Consider the following 22,976-nt stretch of genomic DNA (forward strand, 5'->3'; position numbering starts at 1 on the left):
CCATAAAGAAGAAATAATACCAATATTTGCCAATAGTATTTGATAATATGTATCTGACTATATGCAACTCAGAGCAATTAAAAAACACAGGAAAGATTTGTTGCCTACTTTACATGCTTTTGTTAAAGTTTAAACAATCTCAAAATCAATACAGGTTGTTTCATTAGTGAAACAGCAATCTTTCAAATATAGCTTTGGTTTTAGCTGAAATATGAGGGATTTAACACTTGAAATAAACAAAGTGCTGCTAATTAGGTTGGATTAGCATTGACCTGACTAAGAAGCAGACTACTTTCTTATACATACTGTATATGGTAAAAGGTTTTTTAAAAAATCATGCAAAGGATCAGTTTCCAGGAGTGAACAAAATGTATTTAATTCCTGTAGACAATTCTTATGAATCACAGCTTCATTGCACTGGGATTGCATGGAACTGGTTATTAATGCAATTTCAGAATCATGGTTTTAGGGATAAATCTTCTTTGGATAAAACTTAGCTTCCATCTCTTCAGTGCCAATTCAGCATAAGTGAATTCCAAAGCTTTACTCACTCTGCTTCACATAGGACAAAATCTTCCCAAAACCTTTTCATGTTACAAGCATCCTTTACTGTAACAAGACACCTCATGAAAACATTAGTTGCTCAATAATTGATTCGTTTTTCCTACTGCCATTCCAATCTTTTGTTATTATTGTGGGTGTTTGTGGCAAAGGATGGGAGGATATGCATGCACACCTGTTATACAGGGACATACCAGGTAATTGGTCATAATGCAAATATCTATCTAATTAGGGATATTTCCACTTCTGTTGCTTGAATTGAGTTCTCTGTAGAGAGAGCCAGGAGGAAACATAGCAGAGAAACCGCTGATAGACTCCTACTAATCCCTGAGGCCATTGTATGTGAGGGCAGGAAAACTGTTACCTGTCACCTGTTTGGCAAAGGGTGAGGGCAGGTTTGTTCAAGCAGGTGCAGAACTTGTTGTTTACTTAACAAGATTGTCAGCATCTGCTTCCTAGTAATTAAGAAATACATTCAAGAAGAGGTTGCCAGGTGGTTTCCTGGCTGTCCTATATGCTGCTGTGACAAGTGGGACAAAATTTCATGTAAATACTTGCCAGCATCCAGGCAAACCTGAGCTAATGGGAGGTTATATACTGGCCGTTAAGCTATTTGTAGGCTTAACTGACAGGTTTGTGTGCTCACGAGCATTATGATAAAAGTTTCAGATGATAAGATACACTGACCTTTCCCTTCCCCCAACAGGTGTGAGATTAGAAAGGTTATGTAATCTCACAATAATGGTAGACATTGCCATTTCAATATGATAGTGCATCTGCTCCTCTGGTATAGATCAGGCTAGCACAACACTTTAAATCCTGCAAAAATAATGAGTCAGGGCTACCGTGTATCTCATATAACAAGGCTGGGTCTTTTTTTTTTTTTTTTGAGCCCTGAAAAAAATGTCTAGGCCGTCTTTTCATGGGTGACTTAATTCCCCCCCCCTTTGCATCTTCGGGTGGGCGGCGACGGCTTGGATGTTGACCTCGGCATTGGTGGGGCACTTCGTATCGGGGTCAATGCAGGCAGCACCATATCTGGGTGTGCAACAAAAGTAGTTCCTAACGGCAAGCTCCCCCACACCATTCTCCCCCATTTCGCATGTTTTAATATAGGCCTTAATTTGGGGGGGAGGGGCTTAATTTCATTTCATGCCTATAAAACATGCTGGGATTTCCTATTGGGGGAGGCTGTATTGTTGGAGAAACAGGGTAGTAGTAGTTATTTTTAGCCAAGTGGCCACTCATATTTTATGCTCCATTAGATGGTTTTATTTCCAAAATTTTCAAAGTGGCTTATCTCTCCTAAAGCTACAAGATTTGGCTAGGATTAAAAAATGTACCTCTGTTCCAATACAACACAGGTGTCAAACTCAGCGCATCATGTTGCCATCACTTGATGTATTGTGACTTTTTTTCCCTTTACGTAACTGGGGTGGGTGTGGATCACCAGTTTGACACCTCTGCAATATAATAATTTTATATTACTTCATAATGAAACATTCCCTTTCACATTTTGTTTAATAACTATTAAGATTTTCAAACTTTTATAAAGTGACTACTCAACAAAATCAGTTGGATAATCTTCCTATGGGGAGTGAGACATCTCTCTTTTTCTCTTAATTAGATGTTTCATGTGAAATGGAACATTCCTTCCTTTCTTTTCTCCTCTTCCCTCCAATATTCCTTTCCCATCTTCTGCTCCAAATTAAATGGTATAGACTTTGTAAGTGAAGGGGAAAGTGATCGTGCACATGTGTCTATGTGATTGTTGGATCAAGTGTACCTTTTGTGGCAACCTTTTTAATGAAATGCAACTGTTACTCGTATACAGGTGTAAACTTTTTTAGTTTTCAGAAATGTGATGATCAAATCTCACAATAATTATATATCCATTAGATGTCTTTAAAAAACACTATCACTCAATCTCAATTAATCCAGAGTCAGTTAGAGTCAGCTGACAGCCAAGATGAATGAATGAATGAGTGAGTGAATGAATGAATGAAATTATTACTTAAATTAGGGCAGCACTAAGTTACTGACTACATTTGAACTGCACTGAAAACATTTCAAAAATGATTCCAAAAATTCCAATGATTGTGCAAAGGTATTCAACACTGACTGGATTTCCAGGGTTTTTTTTAGGGGATAGCGGCACCTTGTCACTGAGACCCCAAATCTACCACTCTTCCATTGTCTCCTATTTTTTTCTTCTCACAATTCTCGATTTTCCAATAAAGTGAATTAATCAATGATTGCTGCCATTTAGGTTATTATTTGCTGGATTAAGAAGAGGTATCTTTTCTGATGTCAGGGAAAAGAAGACATGACAATCTCTCACCTCTATGCCCATTTGTATCATCACATAGTTATGTGACCAAAATTTGCATCTTTTTTTGGTCACTTTCCAGTTTTTATTTCTGGCAAAAATGCCCATTCGAAAAATGGATTTGCTTAATGACTGATGTATTCACTTGATGACTTTAGCTTTTCTTAAAAAATATTGTAAAATTGTATCCCATCACATGATGTCTTGACTTATAATTTTGGGTTCAATTACAGTTGTAAATTGAGGACTATTACCCGCTCTTCCCTCTCCAAAAAAGAGATTAAAATCATACATTTTAATCCAGCAAATAAATTCTGCAAAAAGTCCATTTTTTCTTTGTAACTTGCTAAAAAAAAAAAACCTCAATATGTATCACCTCAGTCTAGCTATCATCTAGTATGTCTAAATGATGCCAAAACAGCTATTTCATTTTTTGTCAGCCTACAATGCTACTGAATTTTCAAACACCTGATATTATCAAGAGGTTTGTCAATCTGTCATAAAACCAGGTTTTACTGAATGAATTTTTGAGGGTAATAAGTTCTGTGATCTTGATAAATCTTTTAATCAAACATATTGGTTGATGAATTGCTAAATTCATGGAGTCTTTTTCTACTTTCCAAATAACTGTTACATAAGCCTCCTAATGTATTTCAGGAAGGGCCCTTTTCCAATAAAAAGTAAAAAAAACCCTGATACATTGCTAACAGAATAGGATCCCAGCTTCACTAAATATTTTATGCCAGGTTTATAACATTTGGCTAATTTTATTATTTATTCATTATTGTCAAATTCTTTAAATGGGCAATCAATATTTTTAAGAGATCTATACCTTTACCTGGATACTTTTTTATTTATAGACAGGCCTGAGGAGAGTGGGGTGCAGCCACTACATTGTCCTGGGGCCCATGGAGCTCAAAGGGGGCCCATGAAGTGGAATTTTTTTAAAAAAATTTACAAAACCAAATTTTTAAAAAGAAAAACAATAGTGGATATAAACTTCATACTCTATACTTAAATGGTGAAAATGATGAATCATGTTGCCTAATGAAAGAGACAGGAGCGGGACTGCCCAGATGCGCAGAGGAGGGGCCCGAGGGGCTCCCACCCACCCCACTGATCATGCTAATACCACATGTGGCTCAGTGCTATTACTTGCACATGAGCCCCCCAGCAACCTCGATTGACTTATGTCTTCCATCACTCTTTCTTTGGCCCTTCACTGTGGATGTGATTTGACTTTCTGCACGGGCACAGCTTTACAGCCACCTGCGGGAGGGTGAAATAAAGAAAGTCAACCCACCTCTGTCTTGTTTTAAGCAGGCGGGTACCCGGATGTATAGAGCAACTGTTCCATGGGGGGCGGGTGTTGGAGCATTTGGGAGCATGTGCACTGTCACCCTCCAGTCCTCTTTTTCTTGGGTCGAGGACTGCTGCACCGGTGGGGCTGAAGGGGAGGGGCCTGGCTTGAGCCCACCCTGCTCCCATGGGGGAGATGAGAGGATCAAGTGGGCGAGTGGGCGAGGAGTTAGACTTGGAAAATTGACATGTCCATATTAGGAGCCCATATTAGTCTTGTTCCAGCACATAATAATCCTCTCAGTGCCCTGTTTATAGAATATAAACCATTATAGAACTTGATAAATTTGAGTTATTTGTTATAATCATTATAAATTATCCTCCCCATCAATATCCCTCTGTCTCTAACTAGCTGTTTATCTTATAATTCTAGTCATCTTACATGTCTAAATCAGTACAAGTAAAGAAAATAAGCTATATTCAATATTTAAAATAACGATCTCATATATCAAAGAATTGTCAAAACACCACTTACCAAACACTACCCCTGTAGGAGGGATGACAACTTCTAGCATATCATTCCCAAATGGCCTTCTGAAATCCTAGCGGGGTGGTACCTGATTTCATGGCAACTTCTATATGAAAGAAGGTAGGCAGTTACTGTAGCTAATCTTCTTTGCTTAGAGTTATTTTGAACAAGAAGCTGATAAATTACCAAGTTTTTCTCACTGTTGCTATTATCTATGTTTTAATACACTTTAATTAATTTTCAGTACTCAGGGCACATAATTGAACAAGGTCCAATTTAAGTAATCTAAAAGTATAATACATAGCTAGTATGAAGAATATACATGCCAAGCTTACCTTACTTCCTTTTCTAACTTTTTGAAATGCAATTCATTTTTAAACTCTAAGCCTATTGATTATGTATAAAAGCATGCCAGACAATATCCCATTAGTCAAATTCCTATTTATTGAAAAATGAAAAAAGGCATACTTTTTCTCTTTTTTTGAGAAACTAAACTGTTTATTAATAAAATATTACAAACCAATTTAAAAGTCTTCAGATCTATGGAAAGATGGTATCCTTCAATTGTAAAAAATTACAGCAGACTATTTTAAAGATAAATGAACATTTTATTTTGGTCCAATACCAGATCATGAAAGCTAAAACACCAAATATAATCTGAGAACAATCTTATTAATTAAATAAACAACCTACTGTTGTCAAGTCTTAACAAAGCCTCTTGGCTCAGGCACACAATTTAGCAATTGTGTAGACAATTTCAGGATACTTAGCTTTGAGGGAATAAGATAAGTCCCATTGATCAGAATGGCCATGCTGTCTCTCTGTTAAGGCTGGGATTAGTAGCGAGTGCAGTCCCTTCTAAAATCCAAACCTGAGAAAGGCATTACTCAAGGTTTCAGTTTCAGAAGAGGGACAGGGCATTTTAGGGGGAATGAAGTATTGACACAGCACTTCCCATAGATGATAGGCATAAAGAAGGCCTAGCCGCAGTGGTGGATTCAATTTTTTTTTTACTACCAGTTCTGTGGGTGTGGCTTGGTGGGCGTGGCTTGGTGGGCATGGCAGGAGAATAGATGGGGCGGGGTCAGTCAGGGGTGGTATTTGCTGGTTCTCTGAACTACTCAAAATTTCTGCTACCAGTTCTCTAGAACTGGTCAGAACCTGCTGAATAGCACCTCTGCTCAGCAGTATTGGGAATAAGATAATGCATATAGATATTTTTGTGAGTTGCAGTTTCCTGATATAAAGGAATATAAATGTGCTATAACCTTGGCGCAGCAGCAAGATTATTCTGTATCTTGTAGTCTTTGTTATCCTCCTCTGCTTTACCTTAGAAGTCAATCAGGAGGCACACCCAAATGGAGCAGGTTATTAAAGTTCTGTACCATTTGGATGTCCTGTGTTTAAAAGGACAGGATCTTCAGTTGTGTTTTTGTCTGGTTTCTCACTTATTTTTATTTTCTGATTAAGGTTTAAATCAATTTAGAAAATTATTAACAGACGTCTAAAACTGGAGCTTGAGGACTGCCCATCAGGAAGCTATTGTCCAAAATGCAATGTAGCATGGTATCTGGAAAAAATGCTGATAAACTAGGGTGCCGCAGTACAAGGATTCAGTAGGACACAAAATAGATTTTGAATTAGAATAGAAGCAGCAGCTAAAAAAAAAGGAAGCCCATATCTGGTGATATGTAATCATGCTGCAGTGCACATTATCCAATGGACATAGATACTCCTCCAGAAAATATATATTCTTTCATAAAGTTAAAAAAGAGATTGAACCTGGGGGAAGAAGAATATATACCCCACAATTAAAACACTGGCATATGTTGTAACAGGAAGCCCACAACAGTTTATACATTTCAAATTGTAGCTATAGCTCTCATTGCCATCTGCTGGCTATGTTTGTTTTCTGTATGCCAGTCTCTAACTGCAAAGGACATATTATTTTTGTTCTCCTGGAAGACGATCACAGAAAGATAAGCTTATAAGAGCAGCTAAGGAAGCAAGTAGATATTATCTAAATGGCCAGTAATAACAATGGAAAACTAGCAAAAAGCATGTGTGTGTGTGTGTGTGTGTGTGTGTGTGTACACATACACACACACACGCACAAAAAATTACAAATTGAGTAAGAAGAAAACAGTGTTTTAAGTTTGTGTCCTTGTTATAGAAGTTTTCCTGTGGGGGTAATTTATTTTAAAAAAAGGAATATCCACAAAAGAAATTAAAGATTCGATAACCTATGGCACAGGTGTCAAACTCACCACGTCATGTTGCTGTCATGTGATGTTTTACAATGTTTTTCCCTTTGTGGAGCTGGGATGGACATGGCCTGTGTATGATGCATCCGGCTCGCGGTCTGCTAGTTTGACACCCCTGACCTATAGTAAGATTTCTTTGAAAAAATTATAGCCAGAATTCAGCCTTGCTTGTGTGAGTTTACAGAAACATATGACCAAGATTAAATAAACTGCTGTTACATGTATATTACATTTTACTAGTACCAGCAATACTATTCAGTTCATTAATGAGCTAATTTTTCTGTTAGATTGTCATTTGTATTACAATTGCTATTCATCCATTAAAGATCCCATTGCATGTCTAACACATTGCAAACAATGACCAATTAGCAGTTGCTAGCAACACTAAAGATTTATTTAACTTCCAGATGGATTTTCTATCTCTGCCATAGAACGTAATTTCATATCTGGATGCATGAAAATTGCATTTAGAATGAGAAAGTAAAATTGGATGCTTAAATGATGGTAATGAGCCTTCTGTTGTTATATGCTTTCTAGAATATTGATTTAAATAGGCAGCATGATAATAAAAGTTCACTCTGTGGGATTTGGCTATATCCATCTGCAGGCTGACCCACATCTCACGTATTTCCTGGTAGGAAGACATTTATAGAAATGTTGACTCTGAGATAAATACCAGCTGGTGGTTAAGTTACCTACAGCTTTTCTCACGTGGAAACTATTCCATATTACCTCCTTCACAGAAGGTAATCATATTTATTTATTTTATTTTATTTTATTTTGTCAAACACAATATAATAGAAATAAGAATAAATTAAATACATGAAATAGGAACTAATATTTGGGGACAATAGGACAGGGACTGTAGGCAACATTGTGCACTTATGCATGCCTCTTACAGACCTCTTAGGAATGGGGTGAGGTCGATAGAGGTTAGTTTGAGGGTAAAAGAGTGGGGGTTTGAGCATGTGACAACAGAATCAGGTAGTGAGTTCTGACATTGACCACTCTGTTGCTGAAATCGTACTTCCTGCAATCAAGTTTGGAGTGGTTACATTTAGTTTATATCTGTTGTCTGATCTTGTGTTGTTGCAGTTAAAGCTGAAATATTCATTAACTGGTAAGACATTGTAACATATGATTTTATGTTCTATGCTTAATCCAATCTTAACCGGCGTAGTTCAAGGTTGTCTAAGCCTAGAATCTCAAGTCTGGTGGTATAGAGTAGTCTGCTGCGAACAGAGGAGTGTAGGACTCTTCTTGTAAAATACTTCTGGACTCGCTCAATTGTATTGATGTCTGATATACAGTGCAGATTCCAGAGCAGAGCTGTATTCAAGTTTGGTCTAGCAAAGGTTGTGTATGCCCTAGTTTGCAAATCAGTATTATCAGAGGAGAAGCTGCGTAAGATCAGATTTATAACTCTTAAAGCCTTTTTTGCAATGTTGTTGCAGTGAGCTCTGGTGCTTAGGTCATTTGATATGAGAACTCCAAGGTCTTTGACAGAGTGAGGGTCATCAACGAGGTCATATCCACCTAGCTTGTATTTGGTATATTGATTTTTTTTTACCAATGTGTAGGACAGAACATTTGTTGGTCGAAATTTTGAGTTGCCAATTGTTTGACCATTTAGACACATAATCAAGGTTGCTTTGAAGGATGGTAGCATTGTTGGTGGTGTTGAATAGTTTTACATCATCAGTGAAGAGGAACGCAGTTACTTATAAGGTGATCACAAAGGTCATTTATATAGAGTGTAAAGAGTGTGGGTCCTATAACGCTCCCTTGGGGGACACTGCTGTTAACTGGTGCAGGGTTTGATAAGGCGTTTCCTATTTTTACTAATTATTGCCAGCTTGACAGGAAGGCAGAAATCCACTTATGAAGGGATCCGGAAATGCCATAAGATTTTAATTTTAATAGTAGTTTGTCATGTACCACTGAGTCAAAGGCTTTGCAGAAGTCTATGTAAATTACATCTATTGCTTTGCCCTGGTCAAGTAATGTAGTCCATATGTTTTTGCAGTGTAGAAGTTGCAAATTGCAGGACAATATGTTTTTTTGAAACCAAATTGTTTATTGGAGAGTACGTTGTTTGACTCTAAGTAGAAGGTAATGCATTGATTAATAATTGATTTCATAACTTTGCACAATGAGATTGGTCTGTACTTTTCAACCAGGCAGGGGTCACCTGTTTTGAAGATAGGGATGACCGTTGCTAAAGATCATAGGTTTGGTAATGAGCTGGTTCTGAATGATATCTCATATATTATGCTTAAGGTTCTGCTATGGTAGTGGAGAGCTTTTTTAAGAAGTATGCACATAAACCATCAGGGCCAATAGATAAGGATGGTTTTAGGTGACGTAGTGTATTTTCTACATTATCCTCAGTATCATTGCAGATAATTGTGGTATGATTAGGAAAAGTGGAACATGAGCCATTACTGTTTACAAAGACTGAACTGAAGAACGTGTTGAAGAGATTTGCCTTAATGGCTTTATCACTATAGTCTTTCCCATTTGATCCTTTTAGGGGTGGGATGGTTTTGAGTCTTTAAGTTTGGTGTTTACAAAGTTATAGAAGACGTGGGTGGATTTTGTGCATAGAAGGTTTTCCTCTTGCTTCCAGTGGTGATTGCTGCATTCTGCCTTTATCTGTCAGCATAAGGTGTTGTATAGGTTTTTAAAGTTAGTTACATATTTAGTTTTGTTTTTACGCTATAAGGTTTTTTTTTTTAGATTGAAGTTTTCTTATTATTTTGGGTAAATTGTTTTTTGTTTTGATTTTGGGGGTTATTAATGGAACATATAGTTTAATGACCCTTTCGAGTTCAAGCAAGAAAGCATTATAATGTTCTTCTATAGTATTACAGCCAGAGAACAGAATGTGCCAATCAAGAGATGATAAGTTGGCGGCTATGAGTTCATAATTGGCTTTTTTAAAATTGTATTTTGGGGGTCCATCATTATGATCCTCTTTGTGATGGTGTAAATTTAGAGAAAAATCAATCATGCTGTGGTCAATGTTTGCAAATGGTTCCTGTATTTTTAGGTCATAAATTGAGTTTGAGCTGTTGCAGTAGATGAGGTTGAGGCAGTTGTTTAGTCTAATGTTGTTATATACTAACTGATCCAGTCCCAGTTTGGTAACGGCATTGTACAGGGTTATATGAATGGGTTCAGATGTACATTCATTTAGTGTCCAATTTATAAGAGGTAAGTTGAGGTCACCAAGAAAAATAAGAGGATGTGGGCAAGAGGCAGTCCACATCAGTAATGAAGTTACCTTGTTTGCATGAATTATATCATAGTCAGGGGCTCAATAGCATAGTAAGAAGCAGATTGAGGTATTTAAGGACAGTTCACAGATGATGGTCTCAGGAAGAGCAAGCTCTTGTATAATTTGAATCTTTTTTAGAATTAGAGACTTTTTATAGAATATAGCAACTCCACCTCCTCTACGGATTTCGCGATCAGACCGATAAACATGATATTCTCTGACTGTGGTAGTGGAGTTGGGGGAAGATGCATTCAGCTACATCTCACAGACAAATATAATGTTGAATGTGGCTGTGTTTTCTAAGATGAGGAATTCATGAATTTAATTTGCGAGGCTTTTTGCATTGAATAGTTTGCATTTAAGATATAAAGTAGTGGGTCTGGAGGAAGTAAGGGGCGTGCATCCCTAACATTGGCTATTTGGGTGATGGTTATTGGGACATAGGTTGTGGTTCTTGCTTTTGATACAATCTGCATGGTAGTCAGTGTATAGATTAGTATTATCTAATCCATGTAGTCTTTTGAGCTCAGAGCAAAGTTCACGGGATCATATACATTGTTGTAAGGTTAGATCAAGGCAAGAATGAAGGTTGTTATGGTTGTTGTTGCTCTTTGTGAGTGAATTTATTGAGAAAATGAATTTATATTTGTTTAATTCATTTTTGCAAATGACCCTGCAGAGGCGTAGGGCCATTGAGCCGTCTTTGTTTTTGAGCTCTAGACCGATGCAGAATATATCAAGTATTTCATCAGGGGAGATGGTTGATGCTTGATAGTCTCTAATGATGTTGCAGATGTTAGTGATGTCATCATTGTCATTGACCTCTAGACCAAATGAGATGGCGTTTGGTCACTTCCGCTCACGCTCAATGGCTTCTTTGATGAGGATGGAGATATCAATATTTGTAGGATTTGTTGCTTTTTGTGGATTGGGTTTTGGTTGCGATTGTTGGGTAGAGATATGGTTTGTAGTTGTTTGATGTTTGTTTTTTGTGTTGTGTCTTTTTTTTCAAGGTTTGTTAATCTTGCTTGTATAGTGTCCAGGGATGCTACAATGGTGTCAAGGGATGTTGTACGTGTTTCTATGGTATCAACTCTTTTAAACAGGGCAATGTATTTGTCTAGTTTGGGTCTGCACGGTGGGCAGAAATATGGAAAAGCATTGGCAGATGATTTTAGGAAGAGTCATTTGCTTGGGTAATCCTAAGCAATTATGGTGAGTGTAGTTGTCACAAAGAGAACATTTGATGTAATCTTCATTCTCCTTTAAAGTTTCTTTACATATAAGGCAAAAGCAAGAGTCTTGTGGTTCTTTAGTAGGGATTTCTTTCTTTTTAGGTTGTGGTTTGACATTAGATTGTTTTCCTGGCATGGTGGGATTGTTGAGATGGTTTGTTGATTGGATTGTTCAATCAAACAAGATATTATGGTAATCAATAAAGCAATATCACACCAAACAGTCAATTATACTAATCACTAGTCAATTAATTAATGTAACTAATCAAAATGTGGAGCAGAAGATTCATTGTAGCAATTTTTGCTTATTTTGCACTCATGGAGTTCGTATAGTATTACAGTAATGCCTTTGAATAATACTACTTTATACTATTATACTGTAGTACAGTAGATTTCATTGAATAGCACTACAATCAAGCTCAAACGTTCTTTGAAAGGCCCTGTCAATTGATTAATATATTGCAATACTGGCTCAAGGAGTGCCACTGACAGAGAATTGAATAAGAAAGTAGAAGAAGCCACGGGAGTTTGATAAACCACTGGGTGAGAATGCCAGAAACATTTTCAAAGCTTAGCCTTACTGGCTTCGTATCTTCTCCTCAAGACAAGCTTAGGCTTAAACCATGGCTGCCTCATCATTAGTATTTTTCCTCTTAATCAGAGAGCATCAAATAATTTATGGCAAATTATGTAAAATTCATCCCAGTTCATCCAACATTCATTCAGAGCATCCAGAAAACCTGATTGGCCAGTTCAGGTTGATTTGGGCAAGTCCTTCCTGTCAGTTCCTATCAGCATCTACTACCCTGTTGCTCTTACCTCTTAAGCAGCTCGACACAGCAGTGCCTGAGAAGTATTGCTGGAAGCTAGAAATAGCAGAACAGTGAACTGGGTTCATGCAGAAGGGTCTGAAACAATATATCAAGATGGAAAAGGTCCAGTTCCCCATTTCTTCTCCTCATTGCCTCCTGAACAGAACAAGATGAATCTGTAAAACAATGCTTATTGTTTATATAAAGAGAATTCCTAAATCAACATGCTGTTTGTGACTTTATTCTGAGATTCTGATCTCCCCCCGCTCTCTCTCCCTCCCTCCCTCCCTCCCCCCCCCTCTCTCTCTCTGTGTGGGTGAGTGTTGTGTAATTTCAATTATATTCAAATTGGATTACAACAAAATGGAGTCCAAAGAAGGGTTAGAGAAAGCAGCAGCTTAGAGGTGACAGTGTTCAGCACACAGTCCAGCCCAGTTCTACTCCAAAGATGTGATTGGGGAATGTTTGCATACAGTATGTCAACAGCTTGACATATTAGGAAGGAGGGCAATAAAGCTGGAGGAATCAATTAATTGCTTTCCTTGCTGCATGTGCTTCAGAATATCACTGTTTGGTATTGACTCAAAACACTTATGATGGAGGCAAAATACAAACCATGGGGGCAGCAAATTTCTTTCCACTATGATTTACTACCAACTTATAGTTGGATGGATAACACTTTTACCTAACAACAGGGAAGGCCAAAGAGCTTCCCATGGAGAAAATTAACTGAATTATGTGACACTCGCTGCTATTTGTATGGCATCATGTATATCTCACTAAACAACGTTGACAAGAGTTCATCTAGTTTCTACTCTTCCATGTCAGACCACCAGTTCTCCAATATGTGAGGCAAATTTGCCATCCCTTGGCAACAGGTGGCAAATTTTGTTCACACATTGAAGAACATTCCACTTGGTTTCCTATCCTTGTTCATGCAGCTGGGATCAAGAAAGTAACTTGACTGCTGCAGATGCAGAGTGATGGACATGTTAAACAAAAGAAAGACAAATATTTCTGATATATTAATCATGGTCGAATTGCTGGTGGGAGTAATCTTTATTTACCTTCATTGTCATTTTTTTTCTTTTTGAGATGTGATTTTAATATAATGGGTTTTTTTTGGGGGGGGGTCAGGAAAATGCCCCCAAGATGAAATAATGTAAGTGGTGAACATGGTCATCCTCAAGTTCCTTCTGTATGTCCAAATTGCAAATGCAGTATTATGCTGTTGTGCCACAAGCTCTACCCAACATATACAAATGTCATGATGCAGGCATCAAATGGATAGGATATGTGTCACAATGCCACTTTTATCAGACCAACTTCTTTGACCCTCCTCCAATGGTACACAAGGTGAAGTTCCACTGAAATATATTCATGATCATTACTAAACTTTAACTCTTTCTTCATGTAGAACTGGATGTCAAGAAAAAACTTGTAATCTTCTGAGACTTTATTGTACAGCTTCTCCAGCAGTGGTGGGATTCAAAATTTTTTACTACTGGTTCTATGGGCATGGCTTGGTGGGCGTGGCAGGGGAAGGATACTGTAAAATCTCCAGTCAGAGGTGGTATTTGCTGGCTTTCCAAACTACTCAAAATTTCTGCTACCGGTTCTCCAGAACTGGTCAGAACCTGCTTCATACTACCTCTGTTCCCCAGGTATATCTTGTATTTGTTTGGCTGTCCATCTTTTTGAGAATCTTACTGTAATGGGGCCATCCCATGCATTGATAATATATTTGTGGCCTACTTCTCTACAAACCATAATGTTTGGTATTGATCTAAGCATGGCTAGAATGTAGCTGGGTAGATAAGTTCTCAAGAAACTGATTGATCATGAATGGTCATCATTATTTTAGTACAATACAACACAGCCACATGCAGTGGAGGCTAAGACAGTGGGATAAATATGTATATATTTTAGCCAATCTTCTATATGCGTCTTTTGACATAACCAAAGGATTGGATGTATTCACAATTTTTAATGTAATGTCATAATTTAACCTGCCAAAACACATAATAACACATAGTAATTTTCCTCCCCTTTCTTGTCAGCATTTATTTGGGCACACAATCTGTTCAGTCCATAAATATTTTTTTCTTTTTAAAACAATGATGAGTACCTTACCAAGTTTGGATTGCTAGTGAAACTTCCAAGGTTTCAATCCCAACACTAGCCCCAGTTTCTGCTGCAACACTGCAGAGATTAAGACTTTTCCTAGGGATTCTACAAATCTTCACCATCTACTTGTGATATATACTATTAAAAAAAATTCTATAGGCAAATTAAACAGCGACAATTTCACTGAAATCTAGGCAAAGACGCCAGCAAAATGTATGCAAAGCATGCTTCTATTTGATTATCTAAACCGTCATTATGTTCAGATGAATATTTTATTTTTTTATAATTTGGATTTAAATTGCCCTGAGAGAAAAGACAAAATTTTATGTCAAACACTGTTTCACAAGCATGCATTGAAACACAGATGTTTATTCACCCAAACAAAACTGAAGATTGTTCCCCCAGCCCTCATTTTTTTTAAAATTTCATTTAAATTTGTGAACAATTGCATCTACAACTTAACAGCTTGTGTACTTAGGTATCTCCAAAACACTCATTTCAATAGGCTTTTTCACACTGATATTCACCAACAGTATCACAAAAGTTGTCTTTTAAAAACATAACTGTATGCAACAGTAATTCTAGAAACACTAAAGGGAAAAAGCATAGCAATGTCCAGTTACAAGAAAAAAGTGCACATTACTTTGTCACAACCACAGTCATTACTTGAAAAACTATATGTAACAAGTAGATAGAAAATATCACCAGATGCCTTAAACTCATTTTTGAAAAACCAAAGTACATAAAAAATTGTACACAAAAATAAGGCAAATTTAGGAATGCACAAGGAACTTGTTATTTAACAAAAGCTAATCAACAAAACAGATATTACATAAGCCCGAAGTAAAATACTTCTCTCTAAATACATAAAAATAAGCTTTCCTTAGCACACAGCAAACACCACCGATGTGTATTTGACATCCTAAAGTAAGAAATGGGGATGGGGTGGGGGAGGGGGAAATTCAAGGGAAGGGAATTTTATTTAAATGGCAGTTTTATCGTTTACCATTTTTGTACAATTTTTAGTTTAGCATAAGCACTATAAAATCACATCAGAAGTGTCAATGGCCCTTTTCAGTTACATATTCATTTAGAAAGAAAGAAAACAAATATACACAAGAGTGCAAATTTTCCGATTGTCACTTGCAACCTCTTCACATTCAGTCATCTACATCCATTCACTACTAGAAGGATTTGTACAAGACAGCAGCAGCAATCCTGGAGTTAAATGAGCTGGCTTGTAGGAAATCCCTTTAAAAACAAAAGTAATGATATGTCTTTTGAAAATATCTCTCGCATCTTCATCAACAACTACTAAGTTGCAACTCATTATGAAACAGAAGAAAAAATGCTATGAAGTTCAGGAAAGTCTGCTTCCTGCAGAATTAAGTCCACCAAGGTTTGATAGGAAACTACAAGGGAATGGCCTGCTCTGCATGAAAAATATGCCTTGAGGACAGAGGTGAACTGGGGAGGGGATTAAAATTTCATTGAGGAGGACTTAACAACAGCTCCTCAAAACTTCATTTGAAAAATCAGTGAAAAATTTACCAAAGTAAAAATGATCAATTTAGAATGTGAACCAGCCTTTTTTTTCTTGTTTTTTTCCTATAAAAATTACATTTTATTTAAAATACAAGATCCTTTTCATTGTAATAACATCCTATTAATATCAGGGCTTTTGGCAACATTTTGCCATATAATGCAGCTTTAAGTCCACTGAATCAGTAGCACATTCCGTTAATATTGCACTTGGATTCTGAATCAAATTTGAAACCCCAGCATATATCTGTTGTTTCTGTCCGTGTTAGAATGAGTTAACACTCTACTCACTTTTTTTGCTATTGATGCTGACACATGAAAACAAACCAAATTGTATTACAAATGATCTTAAAAATGTCAGAGATCCAAGTTCGCTTGCAGAACCATAACACACCAAGTACACTGAGAACAGTGTGGCCTAATGGAAATTAACTTGTCAACAAGAGCGTGGCACATGAAAAGATCTGCTCTGAAATATCAAAATGTCAACAGTGGAAATTCTATGATAAAATGAGATCAGCAAGATAATAATGTGTGTCTCAGTTCTGCTGCAAAATAAGGTTTTCCAGTTCATCTGCAGAACGTAATAAAAATGCTGCTGATTCTCTGTAACCTGCAACCAGTTGCCGTACTGCATTAATTTCAGTTGGACTCAGCTGAGGTCTAGAGCTGGTATTGCTAGAAGACCCGGAAGTGCTTGCTAGCTGCCTCTTCATACTGAGATCAGTTGGACCTGAGAAAGAAAATTAAAAAATGAATGAAACATCAAGATATCGTCATAGATTCACAGATTTGAAAGGTCTTTGAAAAACTAAGTAAACTGCTGGCTCAGTGAAGAGTATGCAATGTAGGATGTTCATATATTATCATTCCTTGCCTGATAAGATGGCTTTCCACCCATACAGGTCCCAAACTAAGATTCCACTTCCCATTTCATCTGTTTATCCTATAGTCAATTATTAAGGACAGAGAAATGTTTAACTTTTAGTAAGTTAAATTAAGTTTTTACGTGAATCCTATTATTTTGGCTTGCTGTTGCGCCTTAAGCATAATAACTGTTACATTTATATTCATTTTTTTTTTCATCTAATAAGGATATTCAAGCTGCTTTTTCTTTCTTCTGTACTGTTGACTCCTGCTTTTTTGATAAATGTAAATTTAACAATTAAATTAAGCAATACCTCTATATAATTGTTGCCCAGGTAATTTATTTCTGGGTCTAAAACATAGTCTCTACTTGACTTAGAATTCCTATTAAATACACATTGGAAATGGCTGCTTTTGTTCCATATAATAGTCAAAATATCCAAACCACATTTTATCATCTTATCAACAAGGATTTCTTTGAATTCACTGAATGTAAATCAATATATACTGGTGCATGTATTCTCTGCTGAACCAGTGACTATGCAAAAGGAGATAGCTGGTCTGGCATAATATACCCTCAGTACAGTAAATCCGTAATGAACTCTAGCAACCAGTTAGTAATTTTCTAGCTGCAATCAAGTCAGCTGCTTAATAGTCTATTCTAGAATTTGTTCATAACTGATGATCTCTGACTGGTCTTTGATTTTCTGAAACCAACTTTCTTTCTTTGATAAAAACTGGAGTGTGCCAAGTGCACAGATAAACTGAGGACAGCTTATTCATATATTATGTCACTTAGCTCTTACATTCTTACCAAACTAGATTCAACTTTACAGCCCTGTCAGCACATTCTATACTGTAGAATGATCGATAGTGACAAATCAGTTGATTGCTGTGTTGCCTACTAGACTTGAATCATAGGAGTACTTTATGCAAAGCTTTGTTCTAGTTTCAAAAATTACACTGGGAATGAAGTTGCAAATGGATGCAAGGCAACAACTGTTTATTCTCTGGGAACCATATCATCCACTGAATGTACCAAAGCCCCACCCCCCAAAAAATCCTGAAAATTCTAGAAAAAAAGCTATCTTATCCAAGGCCATTTCAGAGGAAGTTCTGCTTTTCTCCTAAAATGCAAATAATGTGTGTGTGTGTGTGTGTGTGTGTGTGTGTGTGTGTGTGTGTGTAGGGGGGAAATTGTGGAATGTTTCCTAATATTTTCTTTTTGACCAACACATAAAAGTGATTAAGCTGTAAAATAATATAACCCATGTTTAAAAATACAAATATGTGTATTTTTTAGATTCTTCTATGTGGAAGAATCTAAAAGCTTTGCCTTAAGAAGTTGAATTTTCTCATAGATAATATTTCAGTTTCTGAAAATAGGTAACATTTCATGTGGCAATCAGTGTTTTAGCACAGACACATTTCATGTGGCAACAAACTTAATGCAGTGCATAGTGGTAAGGTGCCTAATGTTTACTGCAAGTTGATGATTTCATGTTTTCAGAATAATCCTTTGTCCATTTTCTTAGGCAAAAATGAAGAGATTCTACTTTCTTAAAAGCTCAGCAAACTTGTACATCCATTTAATTGGTCTATGAAAATAATAAAGATTTAATTTGATCTGAAAATCTATTTATGTAAATGTGAAATTATTTCACAATAATTTTAACAAAATATAAAATTATCAGAATAAACTTTGCTTTTCAATTTAATAATATAATATCCTAATAAGCAAATCAAGTTACACTCTATAAAAGAGTAGAATAGGGGCGTCAAACTCATGGACATTGCCTACAATGTGGTTGGATGCAGCCTGCAGGGCCGTCCTGGTCTACCCAATGCAAAGAGGAAAGATCAGGCCAGCCTGGCTTCGGCCCAGTCTATCCAATGCAAAGAGAAAACATGCCAGCAGTTTGGGAAGTGATGTCAAACTAACCATGCCCACCCAGTTGGCCACACCCACCCAGTCGGCCATGTTCCCCCAGCCCCCCCAAGGTCAATCACAGCCCTGATGCGGCCCTCAATGAAATTGAGTTTGACACCCCTGGAGTAGAGTGTTTGCTAAACAATAAGAACTGAATAAATTTTTATTTTCCTCTCCAAATTCCACTTCTTTCTCAGAACTAAAGCAGAAAAAAAAATTCAGAAGTTTCACATCTCTAGGATCCCAGAATACCTCATGAACCATTCTTATTTTCAATGCAACTTTATACAGCAAATATACATGGCTACATATACTACAAATCTGTGCATTTCTAGTATTAATGACATTGCTCCCTCCTCTGTATCTACAATAGAATGCTGTTATATTTATGAATTACTGAAGATTTCAGCCTGCCAATGCCAGTAAGGGCAACTACTTGGAAATCACATCTAAGCCACTGAGAGCTTCTCAAAGGCAAAGTGGAAAAAAATGTAATGGAATTGCAGCAGAAGACATATTTTGATTTAGCAGCAAATGTATGGACTACTTCAAGTACTTCATAAAAATTGATGTTAAAAACTGATCTCCTTGGACAGGGCACTCTAATTTGTGGTTTAAGAGCCCAGAGAATAGCAAAATAGTATAAAGTTTGGTATATTTTTATTTTTATTTATTTTTATTTTTTATTTATTTGATTTGTCAATTGCTTACAAGATAATAGGTATAAGTATATACATAGTTATGAATATATGAAATGGGTACATATAAGAAAAATAAAAGAAACAATAGGACAGGGATGGTAGGCACATTGGTGCGCTTATGCACGCCCCCTACAGACCTCTTAGGAAAGGGGTGAGGTCAATAGTAGACAGTCTAAGGTTACAGTTTTGGGGGTTTTGGGAAGAAACCAAAGAGTCAGGTAGAGTATTCCAGACATTGACCACTCTGTTGCTGAAGTCGTATTTCCTGCAATCAAGCTTGGTGTGGTTAACCTTGAGTTTGTATCTATTGTGTGCTCTTCTGTTGTTATGGTTGAAGCTGAAGTGTTCATTGACAGGTAGGACATTGCAATGTATGGTTTTATATACCATACTTAGATCAGACCAAAGGCGCAATAGTTCTAAGTTTTCTAGGTCTAGAATTTCAAGTCTGGTGGCATAAGGTATTCTACAACGAATGGAGGAGTGGAGAACTCTTGTGAAATATTTCTGGACTTTCTCAATTGTGCTAATATCAGATACGTAATGTGGGTTCCAGACTGATGAGCTGTATTTGAGTATTGGTCTAGCAAATGTTTTGTATGCTCTAGTTAGTAGTGTGATATAACCAGAGAAAAAGTAATGTAGGATTAGGTTAACAACTCTTAATGCCTTTTTGGCTATGTAGTTACAGTGGGCTCTAGCACTTAGATCATTAGAGATGAGTATTCGAAGGTCCTTTACAGAGTTTGGATCATCAACAAGACCTTGACTATTCAGGAGAGGGCGGAGCTGGTGTTGCGACGATATGGCACACGATCTTGGAGGTCTGAGATCGCTGCCGATATCTTTGCTCCTGGATGGTCCTATCAGATCTAAACCATCCCGAAGAGACGGTGAAAGTGAAGAGTGCAGCCTGTCGATCCCAGGGATACTGCAAAGTCCCTGTTGATCCAGGAGAAGCTCTTCTTGCCAGCGGCAAAGAGGCAGCCATTAAAGCTGCTGAAGTTGGGATAGCTCCGAAACGGAAGAGAGCAGAAAGAGAGAGTGTGCCGGTTTGGTGAGAACTTTTTTTTATTATTTTAAGATCTGAAAGGACACCCTAAGGAAAAGAAAGAATCTGTAAAAGTTTTGACAGAAGTGATTAAGCGGCGATTTTAAACAGGAATGTCAAAGTAATGTTTTGGTTTGTTTTTCTCATTGCTGATCTTTTATTTTGAAACTGGACTGTTTTTTTTTGTTGATATCTATTTTTTTCTTCTCCTTTTTGATTTTGTAATATTTTAGGCTAGAGGCTCCCTTTAGTTATTTCATTTTTAAAAAAATATCTTTTCTTTTTTTATTAATTCTTATTATATCCTGCTCGGAAAAGGAAGGGGAAAGTGAGAGCAAAGAAACTTTGTAACACTGCCAACTAGAGGCTTGAAAATATTCTATTTTCCTGTGACCAGACAAAGCTGAGAAAGAAAGAACTGAGACTCTTTTTCAAGGACATTGCTATTTGATAAGATAGAGGGAAGAGCATGGGAGAGTATTATTGCAGGTGCTCTTCTGGGTTTCTATCAACAGCTGGAGTCTGGTGTTGAAACATAGGGGGAAAAAGGTGATAAGTTTTTGGAGAAGAGAGTTATAATAAGAGCCTTGGATAATCAAACAAAGGGCAGTGTGCCCTTTTTACTTTTCCTAAGTTGTGCTATCCCTCCTCACCAGCTTTATTGTATGTTTTATCTTTTTTTTGGTAATAACTATTTGGGTTTTTGGCTTTGTTGGAGCTTGTCTTTGTTTTTCTTTTTTCTTTTTGGGAAGTCCAATCTCTACATTTGCTTTTTATTTTAAAGGGAAAGGCTTAAAAGCCTTTTTTTTTCCTGGTATTTTTGTTTTTTCATCTAGATTTCTGGTTTATTTTTATGCACCTTTTTCTACTTGAGATCTTTCAATTGGATTAAGGTGTTGAAGAACCTGAAGAATTTTTCCTTTTTTTTATTTTTTTTCTTAAGTCTTTTTTTATCTAGCTATTGATTGGATTAAGGTATACAAGAACCTGAAGAAATTTTGTCCTCCCTTTTTTTTATTATTATTATTATTATTGGGCTTCTTTTTTCTACCATTTTTATTTTGAACTATAATTGGTTACTTCACAATTGGATTAAGGTTTAGAAGAACCTGAAGATTTTGAATTGCTTAAAATGAGTAGGAAATTTATAGCTCCCGATTCTTCAACTTCTACTTCTTCCTCTCCACCATCTGGAGGATAACGTTCAATACAGACAATGTTAAAGCAAGAAAAAGAACAAGAAAAAGTGACTCTGCAGATGATTATGCAAGGAATTCAAAATATTCAAGCAAGATCAGAGAACATTGAACAAAGAACAGAGAACATTGAACAAAGAACAGAGAACATTGAACAAAGAACAGAGAACATTGAACAAAGAACAGGGAAAACCAATGAAAAAGTGGAGAACATCCAACAAATGATGTTGAAGTATGATGAGAGATTCCAAAAAATTGAAGAAGATAAACAAAGAGACAAGAAGATTGGAGATATTGATAATAGATTAATGGTGGTTGAACAAGATAAAAGTGGTATGTTGAGACGGGAGATGGATAGATCAGAATTCTATCTTAGTTTCCAAAACGTAGAGGAAGAAAAAGGACAAAACCTAGCTGTGATAATGATAGAAATACTGGCTGAAGCTTTGGAAATAACTCAAGAGAAGATGATGGATGGAATAGATGAGGTTTATTGAGTTTTCATGAGATATGCGATGAGAAATACCTTACCAAGAGAAGTTCACGTTAGATTTACAAAGAAAGCCATTAAAACACAAATATTGCAAGTGGCAAAAGAGAAAACATTGAAATACAAAGACAAGGAGATTGTGGTCTTGAAACAAATACCCAGAAGAGTGAGAGAGATGAGAAGAGAATACCGATTCCTGACTAAAATGCTACTTAAAAAAGAGGTGAATTATAGATGGCTGATTCCAGAAGGTTTAATGTTCACATGGCAAGAACAGAGACATAGAATTGACTCAATTGAGAAAGCGGAATTATTTTATACAGAATTTTTTGGAAAGAAAGAGGAAGAGGCAGAAAAAGAGATCTCACTAATTGAATTCCAAGAGGACTGCCAAATGGCGACTGAAAAAGAAGAAGGTGCAGTAGGTGGAAAGGTGGAAGCCAAAGAACAACGTGAACTAAGATCTACGAGAGCTGCTAAAGTAAACTATAAAATCTAACCATGGAAGAGAAAAAATTAATTACAATTAATATAAATGGACTTAACTCAGTCGTTAAAAGAAGGAAAACCTTTCATAAATTAGAGAAATTAAAATTTGATATAATTTGTCTACAAGAAGTACATATTAAAAAACAATATGAACAATTGTTGGTACAGCCAAAACTAGAGAAAATATTTACTTCCTTGACCCAATGTAAGAAAAGAGGAGTGGTTTTATATATTAAAGAGACCACCCCAGCAAAATTGATTTATACCAATGATG

General features: G+C 36.6%; 1 protein-coding gene and 1 pseudogene across 7 annotated transcripts in view; both read right to left on the reverse strand.

Annotated features, from left to right (window-relative positions):
* Positions 1 to 9,695: 9,695 nt before the first annotated feature.
* LOC148126374 (uncharacterized) lies at positions 9,696 to 12,133 on the reverse strand (annotated as a pseudogene).
* A 2,656-nt stretch (positions 12,134 to 14,789) lies between these two features.
* NOL4 (nucleolar protein 4) overlaps positions 14,790 to 22,976 on the reverse strand; it is a 132,259-nt gene continuing 124,072 nt past the window's right edge. For 6 of the 7 annotated variants that reach the window (XM_087931209.1, XM_087931210.1, XM_087931208.1 and 3 more), the window contains one exon: positions 14,790 to 16,711. In XM_087931209.1, coding sequence (XP_087787335.1) covers positions 16,518 to 16,711 — 194 coding nt within the window. In that variant the 3' untranslated portion in view covers positions 14,790 to 16,517. The remainder of the gene's footprint in view (positions 16,712 to 22,976) is intronic. The other variant, XM_087931211.1, reaches the window with a different exon arrangement.

Source organism: Pseudonaja textilis, chromosome 3, assembly GCF_049901715.1.
Source record: "Pseudonaja textilis isolate UNSWEBS1 chromosome 3, rPseTex1.2, whole genome shotgun sequence".
Taxonomy (NCBI): Eukaryota; Metazoa; Chordata; class Lepidosauria; order Squamata; family Elapidae; genus Pseudonaja; species Pseudonaja textilis.